Here is a 26,786-nt window from a genome sequence, read left to right on the forward strand (position 1 = left end):
AAGAATAACGTATTTTCCATCTGATCTTAAAGAGACTTTAGAAAAGGTTTTAATGTCTATATAGACAAAATAAAAAAATACAAAGTTCTAGAGAGCTGCTGAGTTAACATGCCAAAATTCATACGAAAACTCAAAAATTGTTTTTATTGTCAAAAATGTCACAATCCTGTTTCAACTTATTCTTATCCCAGTAGCCTCTGAAAAAGGAATTAGTTTGTTCACATAGTTTTTATTTCTGTGTTATTTTTGTACTTCGTCCATGTTATCTTTTTTAAGTGACTATTGTTGTGAATGCAAAATAAGTGTAGTTGAGTAATCAACCAAATTAATTGACCTGAAAAACCAATATGCAAGTCAGGATTAAAGAACTGTGATTAAATGAAGAAAACAGAAGAAAGAGTTAGCTTGAGGAGACTTATTTATTTATTTCTTTTTAATTAAAAGTAAACTTTAATGTCGAAAATGCAAACTTGGGGAAGACAGAAAAGATCGCATACAAGGCTGTCACTTCACACTTGGAAGGTTGCACAGCCGCCGGCGCTCCTCACTTCCCAGACGGTGGGGTGGCCGGGCAGAGGCCCTCCTCACTTCCCAGACGGTGGGGTGGCCAGGCAGAGGTGCGCCTCGAGGAGACTTATTAGAAGGGAGAAATAATAAAGTATTATGACTCTGAGCTTCAGGGAACTAGCCTTGTGGAATGACTTTTTCTGGTCTAGGGCAGGACCCGAAGAACCATAGAGAGGGAACCTGCTGCCCCTGCATTCAGAGCCTCAGAATAGCCTCTGCTGCCCTGGGTTAGTTTTAGAAGGAATTGATAGGAAGACTCTCCAGTCCTCCTGGAAAACTCAAGTGTAAAATGACCTTGGATAGGAAGGTCATGTTCTTTATCCCAGTTTTCAGCTTTTAATCTGGCCACTAACATATATTGATTTAGTCCATAAAATTAAAGCTAAAATACGATCAATCTCCTAAATAACTGACCAACCTCCTGTTTCCTTTTGATCTAGACTTGATTGTGAATTATTTCTTGTCTTTGATTACTTACTAGACTCTCGGCTGGGTCTTGCATCATTACCTCATGTCTCTCCTGGACTTGTTGTTTTAAATAGCTGTCTTCAGGCTGGGCACGGCAGCTCATGCCTGTAATCCTAGCACTTTGGGAGGCCAAGGCGGGTGGATCACCAGAGTTGAGGAGTTCCAGATCATCCTGGCCAACGTGGCAAAACGTGTCTCTAGTAAAAATACAAAAATTAGCCGGGTGTATTGGTAGGGACCTATATATAATCCCAGCTACTTTGGAGGCTGAGGCAGGAGAATGGCTTGAACCCAGTGGGGTGGAGGTTGCAGTGAGCCAAGATTGTGCCATCGCACTCCAGCCTGGGTGAAGGAGTGAAACTCTGTTTCAAAAAATAAAAAAATTTAAAAAAATAGCTCTCTTCCAACCCCAGGGTCTTCTTTTTTCCCCTGACTAATCTGGCTACTGGCCCTGGAGAAGCTCCATCCTCTCTATCCAGCAGTTGTTGCTTCTATGGGCCACCCTTGCCTCCTCCTAAAGGAAGGGAGTTTGGGACTGGAAAGATGGGCATAGGAGACAGCATATTCTAAGTAAGACACGTCTGCCTCCTCTTTGTGAACTTGCTAACATCTATTAGATATATACGTGCTAGTTTCAAAGCAGAAACTTTTTCTTCAAGTTGACCCTTGAACAATATAGGGATTAGGGCTGCTGACCCCGAGCAGTCGAAAATCTGCATATAATTTTTGACTCCCCAAAAACTTAACTACTTAATAGCCTACTCTTGACCAGAAGCCTTACAGACAATATAAACAGTCACTTAACACATTTTTGTGTTATACATATTATATACTATATTCTTAAAAAGTGAGGTAGAGAAAAATGTTATTAAGAAAATCACAAAAAAGAAAATATACTGACTATTCATTAAGTGGCAGGAGATCATCAAAGTTCTTCATCACTGTCTTCATGTTAAGTAGACTGAGGAGGAAGGAGGAAGAGGAGGGTTGGTCTTGCCGTCTTGGGGTGGCAGAGACAGAGGAAAATTCCCATATAAATGGACCTGCACAGGTAAAATCTGTGTTGTTCAAGAATTAACTGTATTTCTTTTTAGAGCCTTCTTCTGGCATGTCTGATGTGTGACTGATGTGGCATTCCTTAATCAGATTATCAGAGGCTGGATGTTGATTTTCTTTTACAGGTAACAGAAAAGAAGAAAAATGTATTATTTGACCTAAGTGACAAGACTGGGGAAATGGAAGTATTGGCGGTTAGAAACGAGGACACAATGCAATGTAAGGAAGGAGATAAGGTTCGACTTACATTCTTCACACTGTCAAAAAATGGAGAAAAACCACGGCTGACATCGGGAGTTCATAGCATCATAAAGGTGGGAACTGCATGGAGCAAAGTCAACTCTCCAAGGGGGTGATATGTTTTGCTTTCTGTCAGAAAGCTGGACTGGAGCCATTGAACAGGATATGGAATGGAAGACATTGATATTTAGTACACGTCCATCTCCCAGAACTGAGGAACCTCCCTCTTAGGAAACACGTATTCTAGATACACAGTTAAGAGAACATGGGCTTTTCAAGGCAGAGGCGCATACTGTTATGCACACAGAGCCCAAGAAAGAGCTCCTCAGTAACACTACAAGTCTAAAGCAGAAAGCTTGCCCAGAGTTGGAAAAGTCATTCTGAGTAATGTCTTTGAAAGTAGACAGACAGTAGATACTTTGAGGACACATTTCCCTAGCCAGTCCCACCACGCCTGCACCTACCATAGTCCAGGGCACTTGAGTCCATGTAAACCCCTACTCTTGACCTTCCACCACACCCTTCTACCCATCTCCTACCACTACTTGGTGCTCTTCCCCAAGTCTCGGTGTCGGTTGCACTGCCTGCTGTCTCTGTAGGAGTGGAGGCCAAGACTTGAGAAATATGCATATATGACCTTGCTAAGTTGGAGTGTATTTCTCAGGTCAGATATTCACTTTGGGAGTATGAGCCAAGACAGACCAATGTATTAGAAGGGTGGGAATGAAATAATTTTATCAGAAGGTGATACACACTTTAGAAGGCCATAGTGACTGCAAGCAGAGGAGGGGCCACTCATTGACCGCATCTCAGACTGCATGTTTTTTTTTTCTCCATCCAGGTTATTAAGGCCAGTAAAAAAACATAGAGAAATAAAAAGGACCAATTCAAGCCAACTGGTCTAAGCAGCATTCAATTGAAGAATACGTGATACATCCTCTTCAATCAGATTGTAAGTTACCTGAGAGCAGCAGTTCACAGGCTCCTCTCTCTACCAAATTAGGATAGGATAATTGCTGGATAAACAAATTCAGAATCAACAGATGATCACAATAAACATCTGTTTCTCATTCATTACAGTATCTCATTTAGTTTGTCAATCCCTTGTCTCAAGCAAAAATACTTAATGTATTATATGTTTATACAAATTTAAAAGTAAACTACATGACAACAATTGCACAAAATACAAGAGGGAAGAATTAGGAGTATACTGTTAGAAGATCCTGTACAACATGTGAAGCAGTGCAGTATTATTTGAAAGTAGATACTGCATAATTAAAAATGTATATTTTGTCCCATAGGGCAATGATTTAGAAATATTTTAAAAGGTATATAAATAATAAGACAATTTGTGTTATTGGAGAAAGAATAAGCATAAAGCCTAATGGAAAACTAGAGAGCCAAAACTAGGCTTGTAAATTTACAGTCTATTGATGTTCTACAAAAGTACAAACACAGTTCAATGGAGAAAAGACTAAAAAAAAGTACAAGAACAATTAGATACCTGTACTTAAAAAAACAAATCTGAGCCATTCCTCACTCTTTATACAAAAATAAAGTCCAAATGGATCATTAGCTTTTCATAAACATCCAAAACCATAAAACTTCTAGAAGACATGGGAGAAAATCTGTGTGATCTTGGTCTAGGGAAAGATTAAAGATTTTTTAGATATCACACCAGAAGCACAATCTATATAACATAAATGCTTAATAATTTGAACTTCATCAAAATGAAGAACTTCTGTTCTTCAAAAGGTACCATTAAGAGCATTGAAAGGCAAACCATAGATTGTGGCTTAATATTTGTTAGTCACATAGCTGCTGAAGACCCTGTATCCAGGCCAGGCACAGTGGCTCACGCCTGTAATCCCAGCACTTGGGGAGGCCGAGGTGTGTGGATCACCCGAGGTCAGGAGTTTGAGATCAGCCTGGCCAACATGGTGAAACCCTGTCTCTACTAAAATCCAAACAAACAAACAAAAAAAATAGCCAGGCGTGATGGTGGGCATCTGTAATCGCAGCTACTCGGGAGGCTGAGGCAGGAGAATCACCTGAACCCAGGAGGCAGAGGTTGCAGTGAGCTGAGATCACACCACTGGACTCCAGCCTGGGTGACAGAGTAAGACTCTGTCTCAAAAAACTAAAAGATCCTGTATCCAGAATTTATAAAGAACACTCAAAATTCAATAATTGCAGAACAACCAATTAAATGTTTAAAATGGGCAAAAAGATGATGCGTGGGTGTCAAATAAGCACATAAAAATACACTCAACATAATTCATCTTTAAGGAAATGGAAACTAAAACTACATTTATTAGAACAGCTCAAATTAAAATAGATTACCCATACCAAGTGCTGACAAAGATTTGGAAAAACTGAAACTGTCGTGCACTGCTGGTGGAAATGTCAAATGGTATAACCTTTATGCAAAAGAGTTTGTCCATTTTTAAAAACTTAATACGCGTCCACAATGCTAAGGTCTGAGGAGGATACAGAGCCGTTGAAACTCTTACTTATTTCTGGTGGGAATGAAAAGTCTTACAGTCACTTTAGGAAAGAGTTTGGAAATTTCTTATAAATTTAAACATACACTTACCACATGACACAGCAAGCTTGCTCTAAGTTTTTTTATCCGCTTGAAATAATTATGTATGTTCACACAAAAATCTGCATGTAAATATTCATGAAAGTTTATTTGTAATTATGCAAACAGGTAAAAAACTCAATTATCCCTCACCTGAAAATTGAATAAGCAAACTTTTGTAGATCCATAGAATTGAATTGTACTCAGCAATAAAAACGAGTAACTACTGACACACACATCTACATGTATAGATCTTTACTCTAAGTGAAAGAAGCCAGACTCAAAATTCTACATTTTTAATTTCATTTTATGACATTCCGTAAAGGGCAAAAGTATAGTAAAGACTAGATCAGTGGTTTCTAGGAGCTTGGAGTTGAGAGGAAGGCTGGCAACAAAGCAGCAGGAAGGAAATTTTTGTCATGATGAAACTATTCTCTATCTTAACTTTTGTGGTAGTTTCATGACTACATGCATTTGTAAAAATTCACAGAAATTTCCATTAATAAGAGTAAGTATGATTGTTTGTAGATTATGCCATGATAAACATGGAAAACATGCATCAAGTTGGAATATAGAATTATGGATGTTTTTGATATTCTGTTGATTTTTTTTTTATTTCTCTGGAATAAATACCTGTTGCTTTTAAAATAAATAAGAAAGATGACACTTTTTAAAGAGACCCACAGAAATCAGGGACTTTAAAACAATGAATATTCCTTATCCGTTAGGTTAATAATGTCCAGGATTTGTGAATGTGATGATGATATGATTAAGGAAAATGTCCTCAGAAGTGTTAATTGAAATATTAGTTTGGCAACATTATTAGTAATTATGCTCATATTATTTGACCCAGTAAATTCCACATAGAGGTATTTAACCTAAAATGTCAGCTTTAGCGCTATTGCATACCTTAAAACCACTTGGTACAAACTAGTCTGTAAAATGTTTATGAGGACAGATGAGCATCTCTATGAGTTGTTCTGTCCTCTCTGGTCTACACACTGCAGATCTAGGGGAAGCTCCAGCTTCTCATCTACTTGATTTGAGTCCCATGGAGAAGCTCTGATGTGTGGTAAGGTGGAAAAATATGACACAGTGCAGTCAAGGCATCAGAGGATGAAGCTATTTAAGTGAAAACAAAATTGAAGAGGCAAATTATTTTGGGCAGAGGGTAATGTTTTTCTTATTTCATTTAAACATAGATTGTCACAGTTTGAAGGGGAATCAGCATGATGTTAAGGAAAGCAAGCAAAGGCTGGGATGTAGTAGCCCTCTTAAATGACACTAACTCCAAATCACCATCATCCACAGACTCAAGAATAGGCAATTACAGAAAGCTTACATCAAGTGATATGCATATGAAATATTAGACTAGCTGAGAATACAAACATCATCTGTGTATAAAGCAGTCCTTTTCTTAGTGTTCATTAAGTCAAATTTGAATTTAGAGGCAGTTTTAGCAGTCTATGACATCTTAGGATGATGTCTGTTCCTTACTAGCTGAGTGATACTGTGATTTTGACTACTTCACTCAATGTCTCTGAACTTCAGTATTCTCACTGTAGGTGAGAAAACTGGCTTCTGTAGCATCTGAAGTTTCTTCAGAATCTGGTTTCCCAAAATGAGCAAAATAATCTTAAACACATATACACACACACATACATACACAGATATGTGTGTGTGTGTATACATATTAGAATAGCACTGGGCAAAAAAATATAAAAATGTCTAATTGGCATCTAAGCCTACTATAATGAAAGACACATAAGCAGAAAGGTAGTGTAAAACAGTGCATTTTTATTATTTCACTCTTTGACGCAGACCACAATGGCAAACTCTAATGCCTCTTTTCCTTACTGGGTATAGATAGCTTTGGACCTTCACAGTAGTGAGAGAGCCAGATGGGAAGGGGTCCCCAGAGAAACTCCAGCCTGCACACTGGGCGGAGTGTGCACTGGGATGGAGCCACATAAGTCTGTGCCATTTGCAGTGGAGAGGAGCCTGGCTCCTCCTCTTCCTGGATGGAACCTGGAATTCAATCTGTGAGGTGGGAAGTGCACTAGCAGGGACTCTGGCTTTGTGGACCATCCCTGTTTCCCTCTTTTCCTTTTCACCCAAAAAACCCTGCCCTCCTCATGCTTCAAGTTGTCTGTGAGCCTAAGTTTTCATGGCCATGTGATAAGCACTCCTGTCTTTAGCGGAACTAAGGAAAAGTCCCACATTTTTGGTGCCCAAAATGGGGCTGGAGAATTGGTTAGTGAGATGCAAACCAAGGAAACTTTTTCCCCCTCCTTTCTGAGCCTTTCATCCTCAGACTTCTGAGGGTAGGGGAAATCGTGCCCCCACCCCCGTTGCTTCCAGGGGTCGGAACAGTTGACCTCAGTCTCCATGGCCTTCTACTTCCTTTTTACAGATGAACCGGTGAGCAGTGGCCCCTCACCACCCTCCCCTCCCTGCTGAGGCTGGGACACAGAGCCCAAGGTGCCCCAGGTGGCTGGCTGTGTTTTCTGCCATGGCCCCATGGAGTCTCTCCCTCCCCAGGTCAAGGAGGCCAGCTTCATCTCACACTCCTCTTTTTTTTTTTTTTTTTTGAGACAGAATCTTGCTCTGTCACCTAGGCTGGAGTGCAGTGGCATGATTTCGGCTCACTGCAACCTTCGCCTCCCGGGTTCAAGCAATTCTCCTGCCTTAGCCTCCCAAGTAGCTGGGACTACAGGCATGTGCCACCACACCAGGCTAATTTTTGTATGTTTAGTAGAGATGGAGTTTCACCATGTTGGCCAGGCTGGTCTCGAACTCCTGACCTCAAGTGATCCACCGGCCTTGGCCTCCCAAAATGCTGGGTCTACAGTCATGAGCCACTGTGCCCAGCCTAAGAATGTCACTTTCTAACAGGTCCAAGAACTCCGTTTATCTTGGGACCTTAAGAGAAGAGAATCACTCACCTCACAGGCATTTGAGGATACAAACCCGTAACTGGGCTTGGTTTTAAAAGGTCTTATCTGAGACTCCTTGTGAAACAGAGTTCCATCAAAGCCAATCCAAAAGGCCTACGTAGAAATAATTATTCTTCTTGCACTTTATGCAAATAATCAGACCAAGTGTAAGACTACAGTCTATTTTGCCAACAACTCAGTCCTATCATGATTTATGTTTTTTATTGTTGTTTTTTTTTGTTTTTGTTTTTGTTTTTCCAAAAATGAGGACTGGAGAGAGAGAAAACTGTGTTTCAAAACTTATCATACATTAGCCATTAAATTCTAAACTCATTAGTTGTTTTTAGTTTTTACCTATATTTTAGATGAACCTTGCTTGTTCCTGTGAACCAACCAGCAAGCTCCACCTACAGCTCAGAAAGTACAAAAGGTATGGGTAATGTAAAAATCTCGATCGGCATCCTAGTTCTGAGCACTAATCCTGCAAAATCCTGCCAGGTGATGAGAATAAATAGGATGCCCATCACGTGAAAGTTTCCTTTTTGGGAAAGTAAGACCAAGGGAGCTAACCAAAGCCAAGCACCATGCACCCAAATCCTAGCAAGCATAACCATAGCCACCAGTTATCTAGGTGTGTCACAAGACATCCTTTTCTCTTCCTTGTTGCAGGAGGACTCAATTCCACAGTTTCAGTTTAGCATTCAGCTGATGATAAGGAGTCCATGCAACATCCCTCAAGACACATTTTTGTCCCAAACTCAATTCATAAATGAGATCTAGGGAATCAAGGCTATTGACAGCAGGGGAGGTAGGGTGTACATGGGTAGAACAGATAATTCCTATCTCCTAGGCCCCCCTGCTTCATGGATGCAAACCGCTTTACCACCCATGGTGGTGCCTGCCAAGGTTGCTGGGACTTGGGGATGTGAGGATGGAAGAGGGAAACAAGTTGCTCTTCCTTCTCTCCCTCATGTACCCTGGGTATCTGCTAGGAAGAGACGGGAACCAGGGACGCCTGCTCCCCTCTTTCTAGATGAGTAACCATTCATTTTCAGTCTGTACCCCTTTTGAAGCATCCTGAACCTTTAGGACTCCTTTGAAAAAACACCTTTCATTTTTCCTTTCTGCCCCTCAGTTCTCTCTTCACTGATAGGCAATTGTGTCTCCGTTCTGTGGGGACACTCCCGTCAGATGCATCCTCCAAACTGGGAAGAGTTAATTTCCCAAACCTTAAACTGGTCAGCTTAGGATTGGGCTCAGGGGAAGGGAACCCTGAAGCCCAACATGCCGGCTAAAGGGTAAAGTTTTGTTTTTTTTTTTTTAATTTTTTTTTTAAACCAGTTGGGCTTGTGGCTTCCCTCTCCTTATGCAAAGTGATAAAAGGCCTCAGGATTTTGGAGCTGTCCTTACCCCTCCCCTTGTTTAGATACATGTTTTCTGATAATACAGTTTGTCTCTTCTTCCCTTCAGGCCATCAAACTCCAAACAGTCATGCAACTGGAGAGGCGGACAATGGGCCCTTCTGCTGGGAACCCTTAAATAGGCCTCTAAAGGATTTTGACTGCTGTTTTGCCAAAACAGCGCCCCCTGTCAGCAGGAAGCAGTTGAGATCGGTCTTCATCCTTATTCTTATCCTTATTCTAATGGCAGTTAGATGCACTTCTTTAGAGGGGGCAATGAGACAGCCAGGTGGGAAGGGGTCCTCAGAGAAACTCCAGCCTGCACACTGGGAGGAGTGTCCACTGGGGTGGAGCCACATAAGTTTGTGCCATTTGCAGTGGGGAAGAGCCTGGCCCCTCCTCTTCCTGGGTGGAACCTGAAATTCAAACTGTGAGGTGGGAAGCACACCAGCAGGGAGTCTGGCTTTGCAGAGGGACCGTTTCCCTCTTTCCTTTTCACCCAATAAACTCTGCCCTCCTCACGCTTCAAATTGTCTGCGAGCCTAACTTTTCATGGCCACATGATAAGAACTCCCATGTTTACCTGAACTAAGGAAAAGTCCGGCAACAGTAGACTTCCTCATTCCATCCCTCACAGCTTCCACCACATCCCTACACCCCTCTCCTAACACACACACACCGCAATCGAGAACAACAGCCTGGGTTCCAAATCAAGCTCTCTAATTTACCATCTAAGGGTCATTAAGAAAGTGACTTTGCCTTTCTATTCCGTGTTTGTCACATATTATAGGGCGAGTAAAGAGGAGAAAACAATCAACCTTCTAGAACTAATATGAAGATTACGTGTCACAAAATAATTGCAAAGTACCAGGTACCAAATATATAATCAATAAATTTAGCTAAATTTTAGTTTTAGATACGTACTTTCTGCTATTCTATTCTGTTCTACATAAAATTAATTATCTTCAGTGTTTGCATAATGCAGCTCTTCCTAGGGCAGCTTTCTAATGGATCAGATCACTATAGTGGATTGTGAGAAAAGGAAATATGGTTCGAAAGTGCCTGAAGAGCAGTCGGTGTTTGAGGAAATGCATAAAACCAGACATTTCACATCAGGCAGGCCCAGATATTCCTCTAACACAGACAAGGGCCTTCATGCACATCACCAGAAGGTACCTTATTTGGCAGAAAATTTACCCAATTATGCCCCCTCCAGGAGACCAATTCTGAAAAGGTATCTACTGCTCTGGGCTAAAACAATAACACAGCGCTTGGCAACTGAACCACAAGCTGGATTTCACCCTACCTACCCCTTCAGCCTGGTTTCTTTCAGCAGAACACAACCTGTTCATTCTTGACCAGGGCTTTACCCTGTAAAGATCACACCCAAAGTATAAATCCAAATATTGCTTGAGGCCTGTGTGCCCCACCCTGATTTGCAGACCACAAACTATTTGCTTTTAAGCAACTCATGGATGGATTAAAAAGACTGCTGGGAAAGAATTCCTTTCAGAAAAAAGATAATGTTTATTTTTTTTTTCAAATTATAGAAGTTGAAGATGCAACATATGCCATTTTATTAAAAAAAGAAAAACTATAAAGAATTTAAAAAACACTCCCAATACCCCATTCCATAGGATTAACAGCTGGTATATATGATAGTGGTGTGCATATATAGTGTCGTATTTCAACCAGGTATATATACATTTTTTAGGCACTTAGACCTTATCTCCATAAACATTACCATCAATTACATTCAGATTTTAGAAGAAAAAGCCTGGTGAAGTTTCCATACTTGAATCAGGATTGAATATGTCCTTCTTGTTTTTCCTGGCCTTGATGACCTTGAAGGAGAAAGAGATAAAGACAGACCAGTTGAGATGCTGGTGATCCCACATTTCTCTCTTCAATCACACTGTATCTCCTCCCCATGCACCATCTCTCTTCCCCTATTCCTTTCTAAATGATTCTTTTCTCACTCTCATCTGTCTCCTTTAATAAATTCTTGACCTTTGAGTCATGCCTCTCTCTTTAATTGGGACCGTGAAATGAGATATTCACTCCTACTTAGCATGAGTGCAAATGAAAGAGCAGGAGATGTCAGGGAACAACAGGAGAGAGAAAGGAGCTGGTGCACCCAATGACTAGAGTTGAGGGGAAGGTTTTCATTGGGCAGAAAGGAAGGAAGACAGTACAAAAGGTATTCCTGGTGCAATTGCTATCAAAGAAGGTTTGGAATGTTTGACTGATGTTCCCGAGAACTGAAGCAATCTGAGAGCATGTGTGTGCCTGAATATGTCAGTCTTTGTTTTGAACTGTTTGCCTTCCAATATTAGCCTTTGTTAGTGTTCCAAGAATCCCACATGAATGTGTGTGTCAGTGTGGCAAAAAGCATGAACTTTGTTATGTTGACCCAACTACCTCTGTCAGATGTAAACCAGTGTATGTATCTCACTAAAGGCAGGTACCTTTGTGATCTGATTTGCTCAGATGCATTCTTGGTAATTTAGGGCTGCTGTGAGCTAAGTTGATGACCCTCTATGGTAGACAATATTTCTCCGATTTCACAAATGATGAACTTGAGGTTCCTAGTGTTAAGTCTTTAGTCAACTAGAAAATCACAGAGCCAGCATTTGAAACAAATGTGCCTTAACCAAACCCAAATTCTGATTAATTATCTCCGTGCTGTGGTAAAAGCAATTCTTTCTTATTTAACTTAGGTATCATAGCCTTTGAAAGTCTCTCTAATTTTTTTTATTATGATTACAAGTATCCTTCTTCAAAAACAATGATGGGAAGTTTACACCCAGTCAAGTGCAAGGCTTTGTTCCTTTTCCACTTGCTAAACTCTCCGTGTAATAGTAGCAGTCTATTGTATAAAAGTATACTTTTATACTTAAAAAAAAAAAGTGTAAAAGTATACTTTTCTTAAAGTATAAACAAAACGATTTGCCACTTTGGAAAAATGATGTTCCCATAAAGTTCCAACCTTGATGTGACTATGAATTACAGATCTCAACTCCCCGTTATTGCCACTTTTCGGTGCCAATTCAAAGCAGGTGAGTTTCAGTTTATCTCCTTCCTCACAGTTGATTGTGGTCAGTCGTCCATGTACCACCACTTCCATCTTCCCTGTATTATCTTGTATTTCATAATAAGTGAATTCACCCCTTACATTTTTCTGCAAAAGAAAATTAACACTTATCTTCTGAAACTGGATCAATAATTTTCCAATCTATGAGAAATACAGGGTGTTTCTGGAAACTTTGGTCTTTGATAGAGTAAATAGAGCTGGAGGTCCTGAATGACAGGTACCAAATAGCTTCAGACACTTGGTCTGTGAATCCTGCCTTTTCAATCCTCTCCTGAGCCTCTTTTGTTGAAGTTCGTTATCTGCTGGAGTTTTTCTAGGAAAAAAAATTGATTACTAATTTTTCCTGTTTTCACATCAGCATAGCTGGGATTTTTTAAGGAGCCTGGATACAGAAAAATCTGATTACTTTGGTAGATATCTTTCACACCTGCCCAAGAGCAGATAATAGAGGCTCTTCATGGCTCTTTACAAGTTTGAGAAAGAATGTTGCGAGTTCTCATTAAGGAGGCTGTTATTTCAATATGTAACTCCTTCTTTCTTCTCCATATAGTCGCTCTTTGCCAATCTGCCCAGATCTCAAATCTAGATCATCCATCTAGTCACATTGTTCTGGTTTGTAGCTCATTATTTCATTCATTAATTCTACAACCACATACATATGTACAGTCATTTAAACAGAGTGTACAGAAAACAGCACAATTAAAAGTAAGCCACCCTAGAAGACATATATAATGGAGTGCGAAACAGTACTTCAAACAAGAAGTTAAATCAGCTAAGCATAATATTTACATGATGTGTTGAAACCGAAAGGCACACTGTAAGCCTAAGAATTCACGAAGCTTTTTTTTTTTGCATTTTATTGCCCCATTTATAAATTGAGCAGTTAAGCTACGTGACTTTTCTAGTCTTTTTGCTTTCGTATTTTTCTTATTATTTAATGCAGAAGTCAGTTGCTCAACAATCTCCTGATGAATTAATGAATGAGAAGAGGCAAGAACACTTTGAAGTCCAAATGATCAGAATTTTAGCTGACTGTTAGACATAGCTGCATTCTAAAGCAGAGTAGTCTATTTGATTTCTTACTCTGATTGTCACAATCAGGATTCAGGCTTGGGAGAGCAACTCTTTTGTTCACAATTAAATTAAGTTGTCATTGATGCAGATGGAGCAGAACTCAAAGAAACAAAATTCTAAGGATATGTGTGTTGATATAAACTGCACTGCCCTGGACAAGGGTGGCTGTGAATAGATCATCACAGCTAATAAAATGCCAAGTTCCCTAGTGACTGTCTTTTGTTTTTTTTTTTTCTTCCTGAGACAGTGTCTTGCTCTGTTGCCCAGGTCGGAGTGCAGTGGCATGATCTTGGCTCACTGCAAGCTTTGCCTCCCGGGTTCACACCATTCTCCTGCCTCAGCCTCCCAAGTAGCTGGGACTACAGGCGCCCACCACCACACCCGGCTAATTTTTTGTATTTTTGGTAGAGACGAGGTTTCACCTTGTTAGCCAGGATGGTCTCGATCTCCAGACCTCGTGATCCACCCGCCTTGGCCTCCCAAAGTGCTGGGATTACAGGCGTGAGCCACCACGCCCGTCCTAGTGACTGTCTTTCTAAATAACTTGCATGGTGACACCTTAAGAAGAGGAATGTTGAGATATAACGTACCCCATATCCTGAAATGAACTCTATTCAATTATCTCTAGTGCTGGGAGAGGGGTGAAGGGGTTGATTTCCTATGTTGAATAAGTTGACCAAACTCCAGTTTACAAGACTTTAAAAATTTGGGGTTGCAGGAGAAACTATAAAACAATGGTGTGGGCTTACCTTATGTACCTCAAACACCCCATTCACAAAACTTCCTTTAGTTTGTGAGCAAAGATAACTGATTTTAGGAGTTATGTTGGCACTTCTAATCAATCCTTGTGGGATCTCCATTTTTCGGTCGGCATTCACATCAACCACAACTGTTAAAGGATATACCTCCAGGAACCCACTGCGGCAAACATAATTTGAGATGGCAATGATCTTCTTTGGGGTGAACTTCTCCTTTAGGTCAATATTAAAAACCTTCACTCGGAGGACTTCATTCTCAGTTGCCACTGTGGCATGAAACATTTTCTTCTGCTCTATGGGCTCATACACAAATGATTCTGTTGCGTTCAGCACCATCACTTCTTTGAAGTCACTCTGGACACTGTCTTCTGTGGAAACTTCTTTGGGTTCAGTCTTCAGTCTTGGTTTCAACTTAGAATGTAGAGACCAAAACACAGGCACAATTAAAACAGGAAATACAGGGTCACTCTCTAGTGAGAGTCATCGCAGTCTCAGTGTTGGTCATCAAGTATCACCTTAACTGGGTGAAGTAGGGAAAACTAGACAGAGATCACTGAGATAGTATAATTTAGGTAACGGAAGAAATTAAAAAGATTTAAGGAGTGATTTTATCATCATCGTTGTTTTATGAGTGGAAGGAAGAATATTTCTTTTTGGATGAGAATTAACCCATAAAGAAAAGGCATATCCCCTATCAAGAGGTATGCGAAAGCAGAGGGTAAAGGTAAAGCTGCCATGAAGTGACTCCCAAAAGAGATGAAATTTTAAAAGAATCTCAATTTTACTCCTTTCTACCCAGGTCAGGTCACATTGAGCACTGCTGGTCTGTGTAGGCAGCTGTCCTGCCTCCATGTTCTGGTCACTAGGTCTCCCTTGATCCCTTCTTGCCTCAATACTTCCTCTTCCAGTTCAGCAGCCCCTCCAATTCAAAGTGCTCTCCTACAACTCAGAAATAGTGCAGACCTCTGTGGAGACAGGAGGTTAAAGAAAAGTCCCCTCCTGCCTAATATGACAGTGACCAAAAAAAATAAACATAGAGAAAAAAATCACTATTAATAGCACTCAGAGTAAGGAATAGTCTCAATCACAAACCTTAGATTTCATGAGATTTCAGTTGGAACTCATTCTAGTTGATAGGGGCATTTTAAAGACCCAAATCACAAAGCCCTTTCCAATGAAGCAGCACTGTGTTGCAAAAACATCATTGAGGCAGCCACTGGAAGACTCCATGAACTTCCCTAATCTGAAGGGGCCCAGGTTAGAGGCTGTCCAATCTGAATAATGGCAGGAACTAAAAAGAGTCATGGACTTGGAAAATTAGGCAGGAGGGGACTTTTCTTTAACCTCCTGTCTCCACAGTGGCCTGCACTATTTCTGAGTTGTAGAAGAGGATTTTGAATTGGAGGGTAGGCTGCTGATCTGGAAGATGAAGTATGGAGGCAAGAAGGGATCCAGGGAGTCTTAGAGACCAGAATATGGAGGCAGGATGGCTGCCTCCACAGACCAGCAGTGTGACCTGACTCGGAAGATTATATAGGCCACCTGTGAGTGATGGCTTTAACTCTCTGATGGATTTAACTCTAATGAACTCATCAGTGTGGCAAATTTTCCATAGCATTAGGAAACCCATTCCCAATGAAGTTAATCAGTATCAAATCACCTCACAACAGCCATGACATCAGTACCCTGACACAAGGTGCACAGGACGTAAGGAAATAATTATAAAGCTACTATGAGGACAATGAAAGATCTGAGAGGCATGTGATTTTATACTGTTCGTTGTAAATACACAGAATACTGGAAACAACATAAAGCCAAATAATGTAGGATCATTTGATAATGTATGGAATAATTGCAATTTTTCTGGTGCAATAAAATAATTTAAATCTATATTGTATAACTGAATGGCAGTTCAAGATATATTAATTAAAAAGTGGGTTATGGAAAAATATATGAGTGTGATTTACTCTGACAGAAAATAAGACTCTTTGTATATACATAATGAAAGGTATAAAATCAGAAAGACCATGTACTGAAATGTGGCATTAGATAGAGATTTCTGATAGTTAAAAGTTAATTATTTTTGCTTATGTATCTTTTTTTCCTAAATTTTTAAAGATATTGTTTGAGTTATAATAAATGAAAGGGAAAAAATCAGTGATAGTGTTATGGTTAGCTCTGTTTCTTTCCACCTTATTCTACCTTAAGGTATGATTTTCATGGTGTGTTGAGGGAAAAACAGAAGTGTAAGCCAAAAGAAAAATAAAATTAAACAAACATCTAATTATACCTGCTATGGAATAGAGATGATAATAATAGAATTTTAATTTTGGATAGGACCTCAAAATACACACTTGATAAATAAATGACTGATTTGGTTAAATAAAGCATTGTATGTAGTAGGGGATTGGTGAGAAGTACTTTCAAGGTTGTGTTAATCCTTGTCATTATATTGTAGCAAGGGGAACATATTGGGAAGAGGGAACTCGTACCATGGTTAAGAAACTGCTGCTTGGTGTTGATGGAGGCATCTGAGGAGTGTGGAGATGGCTCTCAGCTGTGCCAATGCTGGTCATGAATGGTCCTGGAAAATGACTCTTTTCCTTCAGTATCTGCATCCTCATGAGGTCATTCATTTTGGTGATTGTGTCTTCACTTTTCTAAAGGAAAATAGATGTTTGTTCTTTTTTTCTAGTTAACGTTTTTCAAGATCAAATGAAACACATCTTTTCCTTTTTTCTTTTTTAAATAGGATGTTCACTTTGCCAGTTTCTCTTTTTTTCCCTGAGTTCGAGGAGGAGTAATAGCACATATTCAGACACTTCTATCACTCAGCCTTCTCTCATCCCAATCAGGATTAAAAACTCAGATAACTGAAATTGCATTGTTTGGGGATGGAATACTCAGTGTTCACGTCCTGTAAAACTGGACTAAGTTATTTGGTCAGGTACAACTCTTAGGGCTATTTTGGGGGCAGCATGACTTACAATAAAGTTGGCTACATTTATGGACATTTATTAACTAGGCCTTTCTCATCAATTAGGTACACAAACCAGTCTCTCTCAAGTGCTCTTCAGCATACAAGAAAACCAGATCTCCATCTTTAGGGAGCTCTGATCATAGCCATAACAAGAAGATTCTCTGAAATTCACAATTCCTCAGGCAAGGTTCTATGATCTCTACGGTGTGGGTCAGGCAATCAGAATCTTTCAGGGTTTTTAGCTGCATTCAGAACAATTTAATATTCTACCTAAAGCATTCCCATTAGCTACATTTTTATACATTTTTCAAATAAGATTGGGGAATATCTCTAAAATCACATACTTCGACTACCTTTAATTAAACTAATGGAAGTCCAAAAAATATTCATCCTATTTGGCCAATTTGGTACATGTTTTTTTAGCAGTTTTGCCATTCAGTAAACTAACTTTTTAAGTGGCAATTGTTGATAGAGAGGTACACAAAAGAACTGCTTGTAGTGAGCTCACATGGAGAACAGCTTCTTGATTAGAACAGTCTCTGACCACCACTGAGCACCTGGACTATGGAAATAAACCCCAAACAAAACACTGTATATTCAAAATTGATTAAAAATAAATTGCAGACATTTTAACATTTGCACACCTACCGTGGATTCAATCTATGCTCATTAAATGCTCACATGTTAAATGTTAACATTTTAAGTTCAATAAGGCTGCATTTGAATCCTGACTAATACTATCTGTATGACCCCGAGGAAGATTTCTTTGCACCTCAGTTTTCTCACATGTGACATGGGACTAGCCATAGCATTTGTGTATGATGTTATAAACAATAAATTAGGTAAAGTGTGCAAAGAATGGGCTTTAGAGTCCAGAGCTCAGTAAATGCTCAATAAATAAGTCTTTGTTGCTATTATTTTTCCACGATCTATTAGGGGTTTGCATGTTTGCTCTGATGAGCAGATATTTCATGTTTTATGATGCCTTTGTTGAAGGAAACCTTGTATGGAGGTAATATAGGAAGCATAATATGAGAGAAGCCCCTCTATTCAGATCTGCCATGTGTAGCAATGTAATTTTATTGACAAGATTGTCTTGAGATATTATCTTTTAAAAATAAATGAAATCTTAAACTGTCATCATGATAGCCCGGCTTGGATGATGAATTTATAATCTTTGTTTGAATAATATTTTAAAAGTGCAAACATTTGTTTTCCCTCAGAGTAAATCCTCCTCCACCCTACCCTGTTCGTGAATTATGCCCTTCTGTGCTGTTCACTTCAGGATACCTAACAGCATAAATCAAAGATAATAATCTATTTCTGGCTTTGAATTAAAAAGTCAAAAGGAACTCTATTATAGAAAAACTACTTGGGAGAAGCTGCAATATATAAGAGCAAGGATTTCCGGGTTCCATAGTGAATCACAGACTGACTGGTCAGACACCATTTTTGCGGGCCTCCTGTGAAGATGGCTGGATCCCAGAGAAGAAATGACTACATGTTTAGGTGGATGAGTCTGCCTCAGATCCTGTGCTTTCAAAGAGGCAGAATGATTCCTATGCAAGTAGAAATGACTGTGCTGCCTATTTAGGCAGGCAAGGTCTTAGAAAGTTCCAAGCCAGTATGCATGGACAGAGTAGTTGTCTTATGATGTCCATGTATGTCACTGCAGTAACAGAGAGACAGTGGGCCTGAGGTTTTCATGACTACACATGGGCTCTACCTGTGGCCTTGATGGCAAGTCCCAAGATGGCAACAGTTACAAGCAGCTAGCTCTGCCCACAAAGAACCAGGAAAGACTATATAAGGGGAAATATGAATTCTTGAAATTAATAACTAAAAAAACAACTGTATAAAAATTGAGAAAACCTGCATGGAGAAAGCCTGTCCTCAACTGATGTGTGTGGAGTGGTGCTGAGGTCTGCAACCTGGGCCAGGGGCAGCTTGGGGCTTGGGCGAGAAACGACATTGGAGAATAGTAATGTAAATCTTAGAGTTTCCTATCCCTCAAGTTGCTGTGGGTCAGTGTTTCCCTGCCCATTCCTTCCCTGCCCATTCGCCTTGGGTATAGGCCCCATAGCGCTGGATTGTAGGTAATACAGGGGGTGATATCAGGGCAGAACAAAAGACAAGCTGGGATAAGAGTTGATACACACAAGTGTAAACTCCCTCTCCCACCCGTGTTGTCTTCCCCTAGGAAAGGGTACCTATAACCTACATTTATTGCTGAGTAGGGAAGGAAGTCATAGGTTTATTATAGCTATGATAAATGCTATAAAGAAATAGAAAGGTACATATGAAGGCAAACAGTGGGAAAATAAGATCTATTCTGGGAGGAGGGTATTAGTGAGAACTTACTCAAGGAATAGATTAGACTGGTACCTTGTGGTTGAAGATATTTGGGGAAAGAACTGAGATGGAAAAATCTGACATCAAAGGAAATATCAAAACCCCTGCTGTGGTTAAAAGCATGGATACTGAAACTAAACTCTGATATATGGTAAGACAGCAAAAGAGAAAGGATTGAAAAGAAACTGGAATGTAGAGGAGGAACACATTGGTATAGTAATACTGGGGGAATTATTACTCAGAAAAAATAGCAATTATTCCTATTCATATTTCAGACCATTTTGTGTTGTTTATTTTAAGGGAGACATGGCAGAAGATATCAAATATAAAAAGTTATGCTTCTGGTTTCTAATCAAAACCAGGAATAATCCGTATCACACACAAAATTTGTGAGAGAACCTATTATCAGTAAGAATAAAGATTTCCTGCAGAGCTACTGGATCATGTAGCAAGTGGTCAGACAGGTTTTGCCTCCTACGGGGCTGGCTGGATACCAGAGGAAAATGGCTGTATTGGAGGTAGAAGACATATGATCCTGGCTGAGATTCCTAAGCTAACGGAGGTTTAGGTGCAGCAGAATAACTCCTATGGCTACAGGAATGGACACATTGCTTATTTTAGAAGGGTTCGACCTAAGAAAACATCACGTGTCCCTTTTAAGCAAGTAGGTATGAGAAATCAGAATTTTCCAGGGATATTCACTTATGTCTTTGAAGTAGAAGATAAAAAAAAAATGGGTTTGAACTATTATCAAGTAGGTATGGACTCCATATATGATTTTTTCAAAATCTCCCTTTTTATAGGCTCTTCCCTCTGCTAATGTCTCTGTATAGTATACTGACATTTAGTTTCCTCAGCCCACATTTCAGCACACACAGGACCAGGATTATGGTCTTCAGTCCGAAATGGTCAAGACTCAGATGACTGTAGTTTCTTTCACTGGTCTTAGATTCTTGGATCTATCTGTGTTGTATGCTGATGTGAGACCGCTTAGTTAAAGCACACCTCTTAGTGTCATTTTTTGGTAGATAATCCTCCCTGGTGATGAGGGGAGGATGATTCAGAGGAAAATCAACCAAACTGAGGAGTATTTGTAGGTAAACCTGTCTCATCAAATGAGTACACATGCAGGTAGCAGCTATCTGCTCTTCAGGCTCTAATACACCAACATCTCCATCATTTTGTTCAGCAAAGTGATGTTTGCTGCAAGGATTCTCTCGAAGCTACAGTTCCAGAGGCAGGATTATGTTGCCCTTGCTGTCTACATGAGGCAAACTGAAATCGTCAAGATTCTCAATCAAAATCAGAGGGGTTCCAGGTTCCATCTGGAGAATTCCCAGTAGCTTGTTTCTTGTACTTTGTTCAAGTGAGGACAGAGTGTTGCAAAATCATATACTTTGACTACCATTAATTATAATAGTGAAAACCCATTTCTAACCATTTACATGTGATGTCCATTTGTCATTGTTTTTCTCACTTCTGGCTTTCACTAATATAATTCTATTGCACCATTTGCTGAAAAAGTGGTAGGTGAGAGGGCTGCAGGAGCCTGCTGCAGTGCTGTGGCTCTCTGATGAGAACAGCCTCTAACCACTCTCGTGCATCTCCTCCATCACTGAAAGACTGCAGAGTTCAGACTATTAAACAAACCCAAGCCTGACATAGTCTATTCTGAAATGTTAGTGTACACATACATATAAACATACTAGAGACAATTTTAAATCTCTCTCACATTGGAAGAAACATTATTCCAAAACTATGAATGCTAGTGTTCTCATATATGAATTGAGACTAACAATATCATATTTATGGTGTTGTAATGAAGAATAAGTTACATAATATACATAGCTAATAAGCTTAGAGCCTAGACCCTAGTAAATGCCCAATAAGCAAAAATATAATTATTGTCATTGTTAATAATGGCCTGTGCAGTATTTGAATTTCTGCCTGATGCACACATTTTCCATGCTTTATGTTGACTCTGTTGATGGATACCCCAGATCAAGGTAAGATGAAAATCATTTTATTAAAAATGTTTCTCTATTTAAGTATGCTACATGTAGTAATGGAATCTTATTGAAAGGAGTACATTTCTAAATTTAGAACACAACATTTTTTGTTCAGCATTTAAAACTACATACTTGGTAGCATGAGTAGCTATGAAAACACTCAAACAATTTAAGAAAGAAAAGATTACCAACATGCTTCTCTCTGAACGCATCCTCCACCAGCTTTAGCTCCCAGAGGTAAGGGCAGTCTTGAGTCATGATGAATAGCTCTAAAAATAGCTTTTACTACACAAGGCATTTATTCTCAAGCAATATGATATTAGTTTTATTAGTTTCAGAGTTTACAAAAATGTTATTATACTATTTAAAATTTACTGTGACTTGCTTTTTCCAATTATTATATGCCTCATATGCATCTGTGATGCATGCATCTGCAGCTTGTTTAAGTCCAATTCAACATCATGTTCCCTAATTTACTCATTCTCTTGACGTAGGTTATGGGTTCTTCCAAGGTTTTTCCAGTTCACGTGATGCTGCTGTGACTATCTGTATACATTTTATTCATTCATATGCCCAGTTGGATTTGCAGCATTGGCAAGTATGCATGTTTTCAGGTTTAAGATAGCACCAAATTGGTTTTCAAAATGCTTGTACCAATTTGTACCTCTTCAGCAATGGTTTCCATTGCATTATACAATGCAAATATGCCTTTGAGGAGGCACAAATGATAATAGTAAGCTAGTGATTTGGCTAAGAAATGGCTAGATGGGGTTTACATAATTCTCTGTGAAGTCTGAGGATGGCTCACTCCTGGAGGTTTCCTGAAGCCAGAAGTTTGCAGATGCAGTCTCAAGTCTTGAGAAGACTTTATTCTATTGAAGTCATCAATTGGGGTGATTCTGGCTTCCATGTTCTCAGGAAAAGATTGAGTTTTTTCTGTCTTGTGGTTTTCAGAATGAGATAGAACCCGGCCAGGCACAGTGGCTCACACCTGTAATCCCAACACTTTGGGAGGCTGAGGCGGGAGGATCGCCTGAGGTGAGGAGTTCAAGGCTAGGCTGGTCAACATGGTGAAACCCCGCCTCTACTAAAAACACAATAATTAGTCAGGCATGGTGGTGCACACCTGTAGTCCCAGCTACTTGGGAGGCTGAGGCAGGAGAATCACCTGAACCCGGGAGGCACAGTTTGCAGTGAGCCGAGATTATGCCACTGCACTCCATCCTGGGTGATAGTGAGACTCTACCTCAAACAAACAAACAAAAACCTAATATATCCATGTCTACATCTATATATGTTTGGTTTTCTTATTTTTCTTTTTATTCTGTTCTCGCTGTCATCTGTCTGGTATTTTCTATGGAAGAAGAGTGTAAATTTAGATATCCTAACTCCTTCAACTGTACACTCACAAGCCAGTATTATAGCCTTCATCCTGTTGGTTGAAATTTTATTAGTGTGTGATTGGGTCCTGGCTCTATTTCTGTTGAAAATTCATCTAGGCCAACTTGGTTAAGCCTGTCCATTGAGGTTATTTTTGCTAAATAACCCTCCCAGTTTATAAGGGCAGCAAATTTCAGAACAACATTAACTAAAGTGATAGAAGCTATTCTCATCAAGCAAATACACAAATTGACTTCTGTAATTTGCACTTCAGGTTCCAGGAAACTCATGTGTTGGTTGTTTGGGCACACTGATCCTCCCTTTGCTGGAAGCATTCCCTGAAAGCACAGTTCCAGGGGCGGAATTCTGTTGGTCCTGTGGTGTGCATCAGATATTCAGAATCCTTCAGGATTCCCGACAGTAATCAGGATAATTCCAGATTCCACTAGGACATTCCCAGCACCTGTCTTTTTACATCTTGTTAAAGTAAGGATAGAGGGTGTCGGGAAAATCATGTGTGACTTCCTCTAATGTCACTAATGAAAGACTTTTAAGAACATTTACGCTGCATGCAGTGGCTTACGCATGTAACCCCAGCAATTCAGGAGGCTGAGGCAGGAGGATCACTTGAGACCAAGAGGTGAAGATCAGCCTGGGCAATATAGTGAGGCCTCATCTCTACAAAACATTTTTAAAAGTTAGCCAGGCGTGGTAGCGTGCACCTTTAGCCCCAGCTACTTGAGAGGCTGAGGCAGGAGGATCCCTTGAGCCCAGGTGTTTGAGGTTGCAGTGAGCTTTGATTGAGTCACTGCACTCCAGCCTAGGCAATAGAGTGAGACCCATCTCCAATATATAGAGACTCATCTATAAAATATATTTCTCTGGTCCTTAAATAGATTGAAAAAAGGGCTATAAAACCTGCTTGTTGATTACAGCTTCGAACACCCAACCCTATAGGCCCCTTATGCACCTTATTCTGGCTTGTAGCATCTGGATTATGAAAACAAATGCAAAATTCAGCACTACATATATGAATATTTGTGGATATATGGCTGAAATTTTAATATATATGATCCCATACTGGAAGAAATATATTTGCATAATTACCAAAGTTTTTTAGTTGACTAAAGCTGGATATGAATCCTTACTCTAACACTGTTTTCATTAGCCTGAATGGTATTTTTAACCTCTTGATATCTCATGATTGTCATATGTGAAATGAGATAAAAATTTTATCTTTATGGAGATACAATGACGAATATATGACATAATTTTGTAACGAACACAGACCAGCATCTAATAAACGCTCAATAAGCGGAAAAATATTTTCATTGTTATTTTATGTTCTGTGCAGGTTTTTTTTTTAATGTCTGCCCTGTTCAAAGATATTTAATGCTTTATGTTGACCCAGTTATAGGGAGCTCCTGATTGAGGAGGTATAGGAGGATTACCAAAAAAGCCTCTTTATTCCCTTGTACAATGTGGCAGCTTAATATCATTGATAAAACTGTCTTGAGTAATTTTCTTTTCAAAATAAGTTGAAACAAATATTATCATTATTTCAGCAGAATTTGCATGCCTAAAATCATAGATTTGGTTGAGTAATATTTTAATACAGTAGCTGATTGTTTATCTCATAGTAATTAATCCCTGCTACCATACCCGATCACGATTCAGGCCATTATGTGATCTATGCTTCAGAGGAGTCATGACTAAAGGTCATGCTTCTGTCTTCTTCACGTTTTGAATCCAAAAGCACAATGAACCAATATCATACACAAGATCTTTGGGAGAAACCATGATGAGTAAGGACAACGCTTTCCTGCTCAGCTGGTCAATCTTAGAGTGAGTGGTGACACAACCTGTGGGCTGGTCACCAAAGCAGAAGTAATGCATTGTGTTATTAAGCATTGGTGGCCATGGAGACATGTGCTTCTTTCTAGAATCCCTGTCCTAGAGTCTTTAGGCACAGCATAATGATTCCAATGGCTGCAGAAACTGCTGTATTACATATTTAGGCAATTGGGAACTTTCTTTAAGTCATTATGCATCAGAAAACTGACTGTCCTGAGATGTCCAATTTTGTCCTTAAAATAGCAGAGAAGATCAGAGCGGATAATGACTTCACTAGGCACAGCCTCTATCTATCCACCAGAAGCAAGATGGCAAAGAGGCATTATAGGTAGCACTATACGACATATAAAACTCTTAGAAAGTATATAGGGAAATATAAATTTTGAAATTTACCAGTCAGGACAATAACAACAATGAAACAACATGAAAAACTGAGAACTCTGTACATGGGAGACCTGTCTTCAACTGGTACACAGGGACGAGTGATTAGAAAACAGTGTGGTCACGGTGCAATTGGCACCCAGATGAGACACTAGCTTGGAAAATTGTCATCTAATTTTTCTTTTGACTTCCACTGAAGATACAGCATCTGATTATTGGGTGCAGATGAACACAGGGGTCTTAACATGGCAATGTAAAACATAGGATGATACAGAGACTTACAGCATGTAATTTTTCCTTAGGAGCCTTGCAGAAACTAGATTATGAAAACAAATCCAAACAAAAACAATGTCTAATTTTAAATATATGTAAATATATGAGACAGTTCAACATCTATATTCTGACTTTGGAAGCAATATGTGATCATCAAATGCTGAAGCTTTAGAGTTCATTAAGGCTGGATTTGAATCTTGGCTCTAACACTAAAAATCATTATTATCTTGAGTAAAGTTTTGACCTCTAAGATCCTTGGTGTTAAGAAATGTGAAATGTGACTAACAATAACATCACCTGGGTGATGTAAGGAAGAATGGATAAGAAAAAGTACATAAAGTGCACATAATTTACATTTAGCACACTCACTGCCTGTGAATTTTGGGGAATATTTTAAAACTCTACCTTGGTTGTCTCTTATGTAAAATGAGGGCTGAGAATAGCATCAATCATGACTGTTATGAGGAAAGAATGTAATAATATACATAAAGAACACAGGTTTTAAAACCAGCACCTAGTAAGTGCTTAAAAAGTAGAAATACACTTTCTGTTACTGTTATTACCCTGTCTCTGCAGGGATTTGTATGTGTGCTCTGATTGACTGCTGTCTCATATTCTGTTTACCTTGTTGACAGAAACCTTAGATTGAATTGGTATGGGAAGCTTTTTATTAAAGGAACTTCTCTATTCATTTCTGCCACTTATTGGCAAGAACACCTTGGAGTATTATCTTCTCAGATTCATTTCAGTTAAACAGTCCCGTAACAAGAGTAGAATTAGATGTGAAAAATATAATCTTTGGTTGAATAATATTTTAAATCACTATGTAATTTTTTTCTCAGACTAATTATCTCCCTTCCCATCCCTGCTCCTGATTCATGTCAATTTGTGTTTCTTGCTTTAGGTGTACAGAACAAAAGAAAATCAATGATAAGAATAGGCTGCTAGTTTTAAATCTCAATGAATATAGAACATATACCATAGAGAAAATCTGAGGAAACCCGATGATCAGTGGAACAAGACTATGCTCATCTGGGGAGTCACCACGAAAGTAGTTAGACAGACACTGTATTTACAGGCGATAGCTGGACACCCAAGAATATATGGCTGCCATGAAGGCATATGATCCTCCTGGGATTCCTGTGCTCCAGGGAAGTTCACATACAGCACAATCATTTGTACAGCTGTAGCAAGGATTGCGATTCATATTTTAGCAGGTGGGACTTAGAAATTCTCACATAATCCTTTCAAAGAAATATGAGTGATAAAAGCATAGTTGTTTGGAGATGCCACTTAAGTCATTGAAAAGGCACAAATAAAATGGATCTTAGGTTGCAATGACTGAGCAAGGGCTCGTTCCATAGCAACCTGTGCCCAGAT

The 26,786-nt window shown here is 39.4% G+C and overlaps 2 protein-coding genes across 10 annotated transcripts in view; one reads left to right on the forward strand and one right to left on the reverse strand.

Annotated features, from left to right (window-relative positions):
- Positions 1–16,756, forward strand: part of AIM2 (absent in melanoma 2) — a 137,589-nt gene extending 120,833 nt beyond the window's left edge. For 8 of the 9 annotated variants that reach the window (XR_012089911.1, XR_012089912.1, XR_005240275.2 and 5 more), the window contains 3 exons: positions 2,217–2,405; positions 3,173–3,283; positions 16,636–16,756. Coding sequence is in view for 1 of the 9 variants with exons in the window: in XM_007976584.3 (XP_007974775.1) it covers positions 2,217–2,405; positions 3,173–3,199 (216 nt within the window). In the remaining 8 variants the exon portion in view is untranslated. Of the gene's footprint in view, positions 1–2,216; positions 2,406–3,172; positions 3,406–16,635 lie in introns of those variants that run through there. The other variant, XM_007976584.3, reaches the window with a different exon arrangement.
- Positions 10,755–26,786, reverse strand: part of IFI16 (interferon gamma inducible protein 16) — a 41,633-nt gene continuing 25,601 nt past the window's right edge. The window contains exons 8-11 of the mRNA XM_007976589.3: positions 16,670–16,837; positions 14,169–14,588; positions 12,241–12,432; positions 10,755–11,095 (exon numbers count right to left, since the gene is read on the reverse strand). Of these exons, the coding sequence (XP_007974780.3) occupies positions 11,015–11,095; positions 12,241–12,432; positions 14,169–14,588; positions 16,670–16,837 (861 nt within the window). The 3' untranslated portion in view covers positions 10,755–11,014. The remainder of the gene's footprint in view (positions 11,096–12,240; positions 12,433–14,168; positions 14,589–16,669; positions 16,838–26,786) is intronic.

This window comes from Chlorocebus sabaeus, chromosome 20 (genome assembly GCF_047675955.1).
Source record: "Chlorocebus sabaeus isolate Y175 chromosome 20, mChlSab1.0.hap1, whole genome shotgun sequence".
Taxonomy (NCBI): Eukaryota; Metazoa; Chordata; class Mammalia; order Primates; family Cercopithecidae; genus Chlorocebus; species Chlorocebus sabaeus.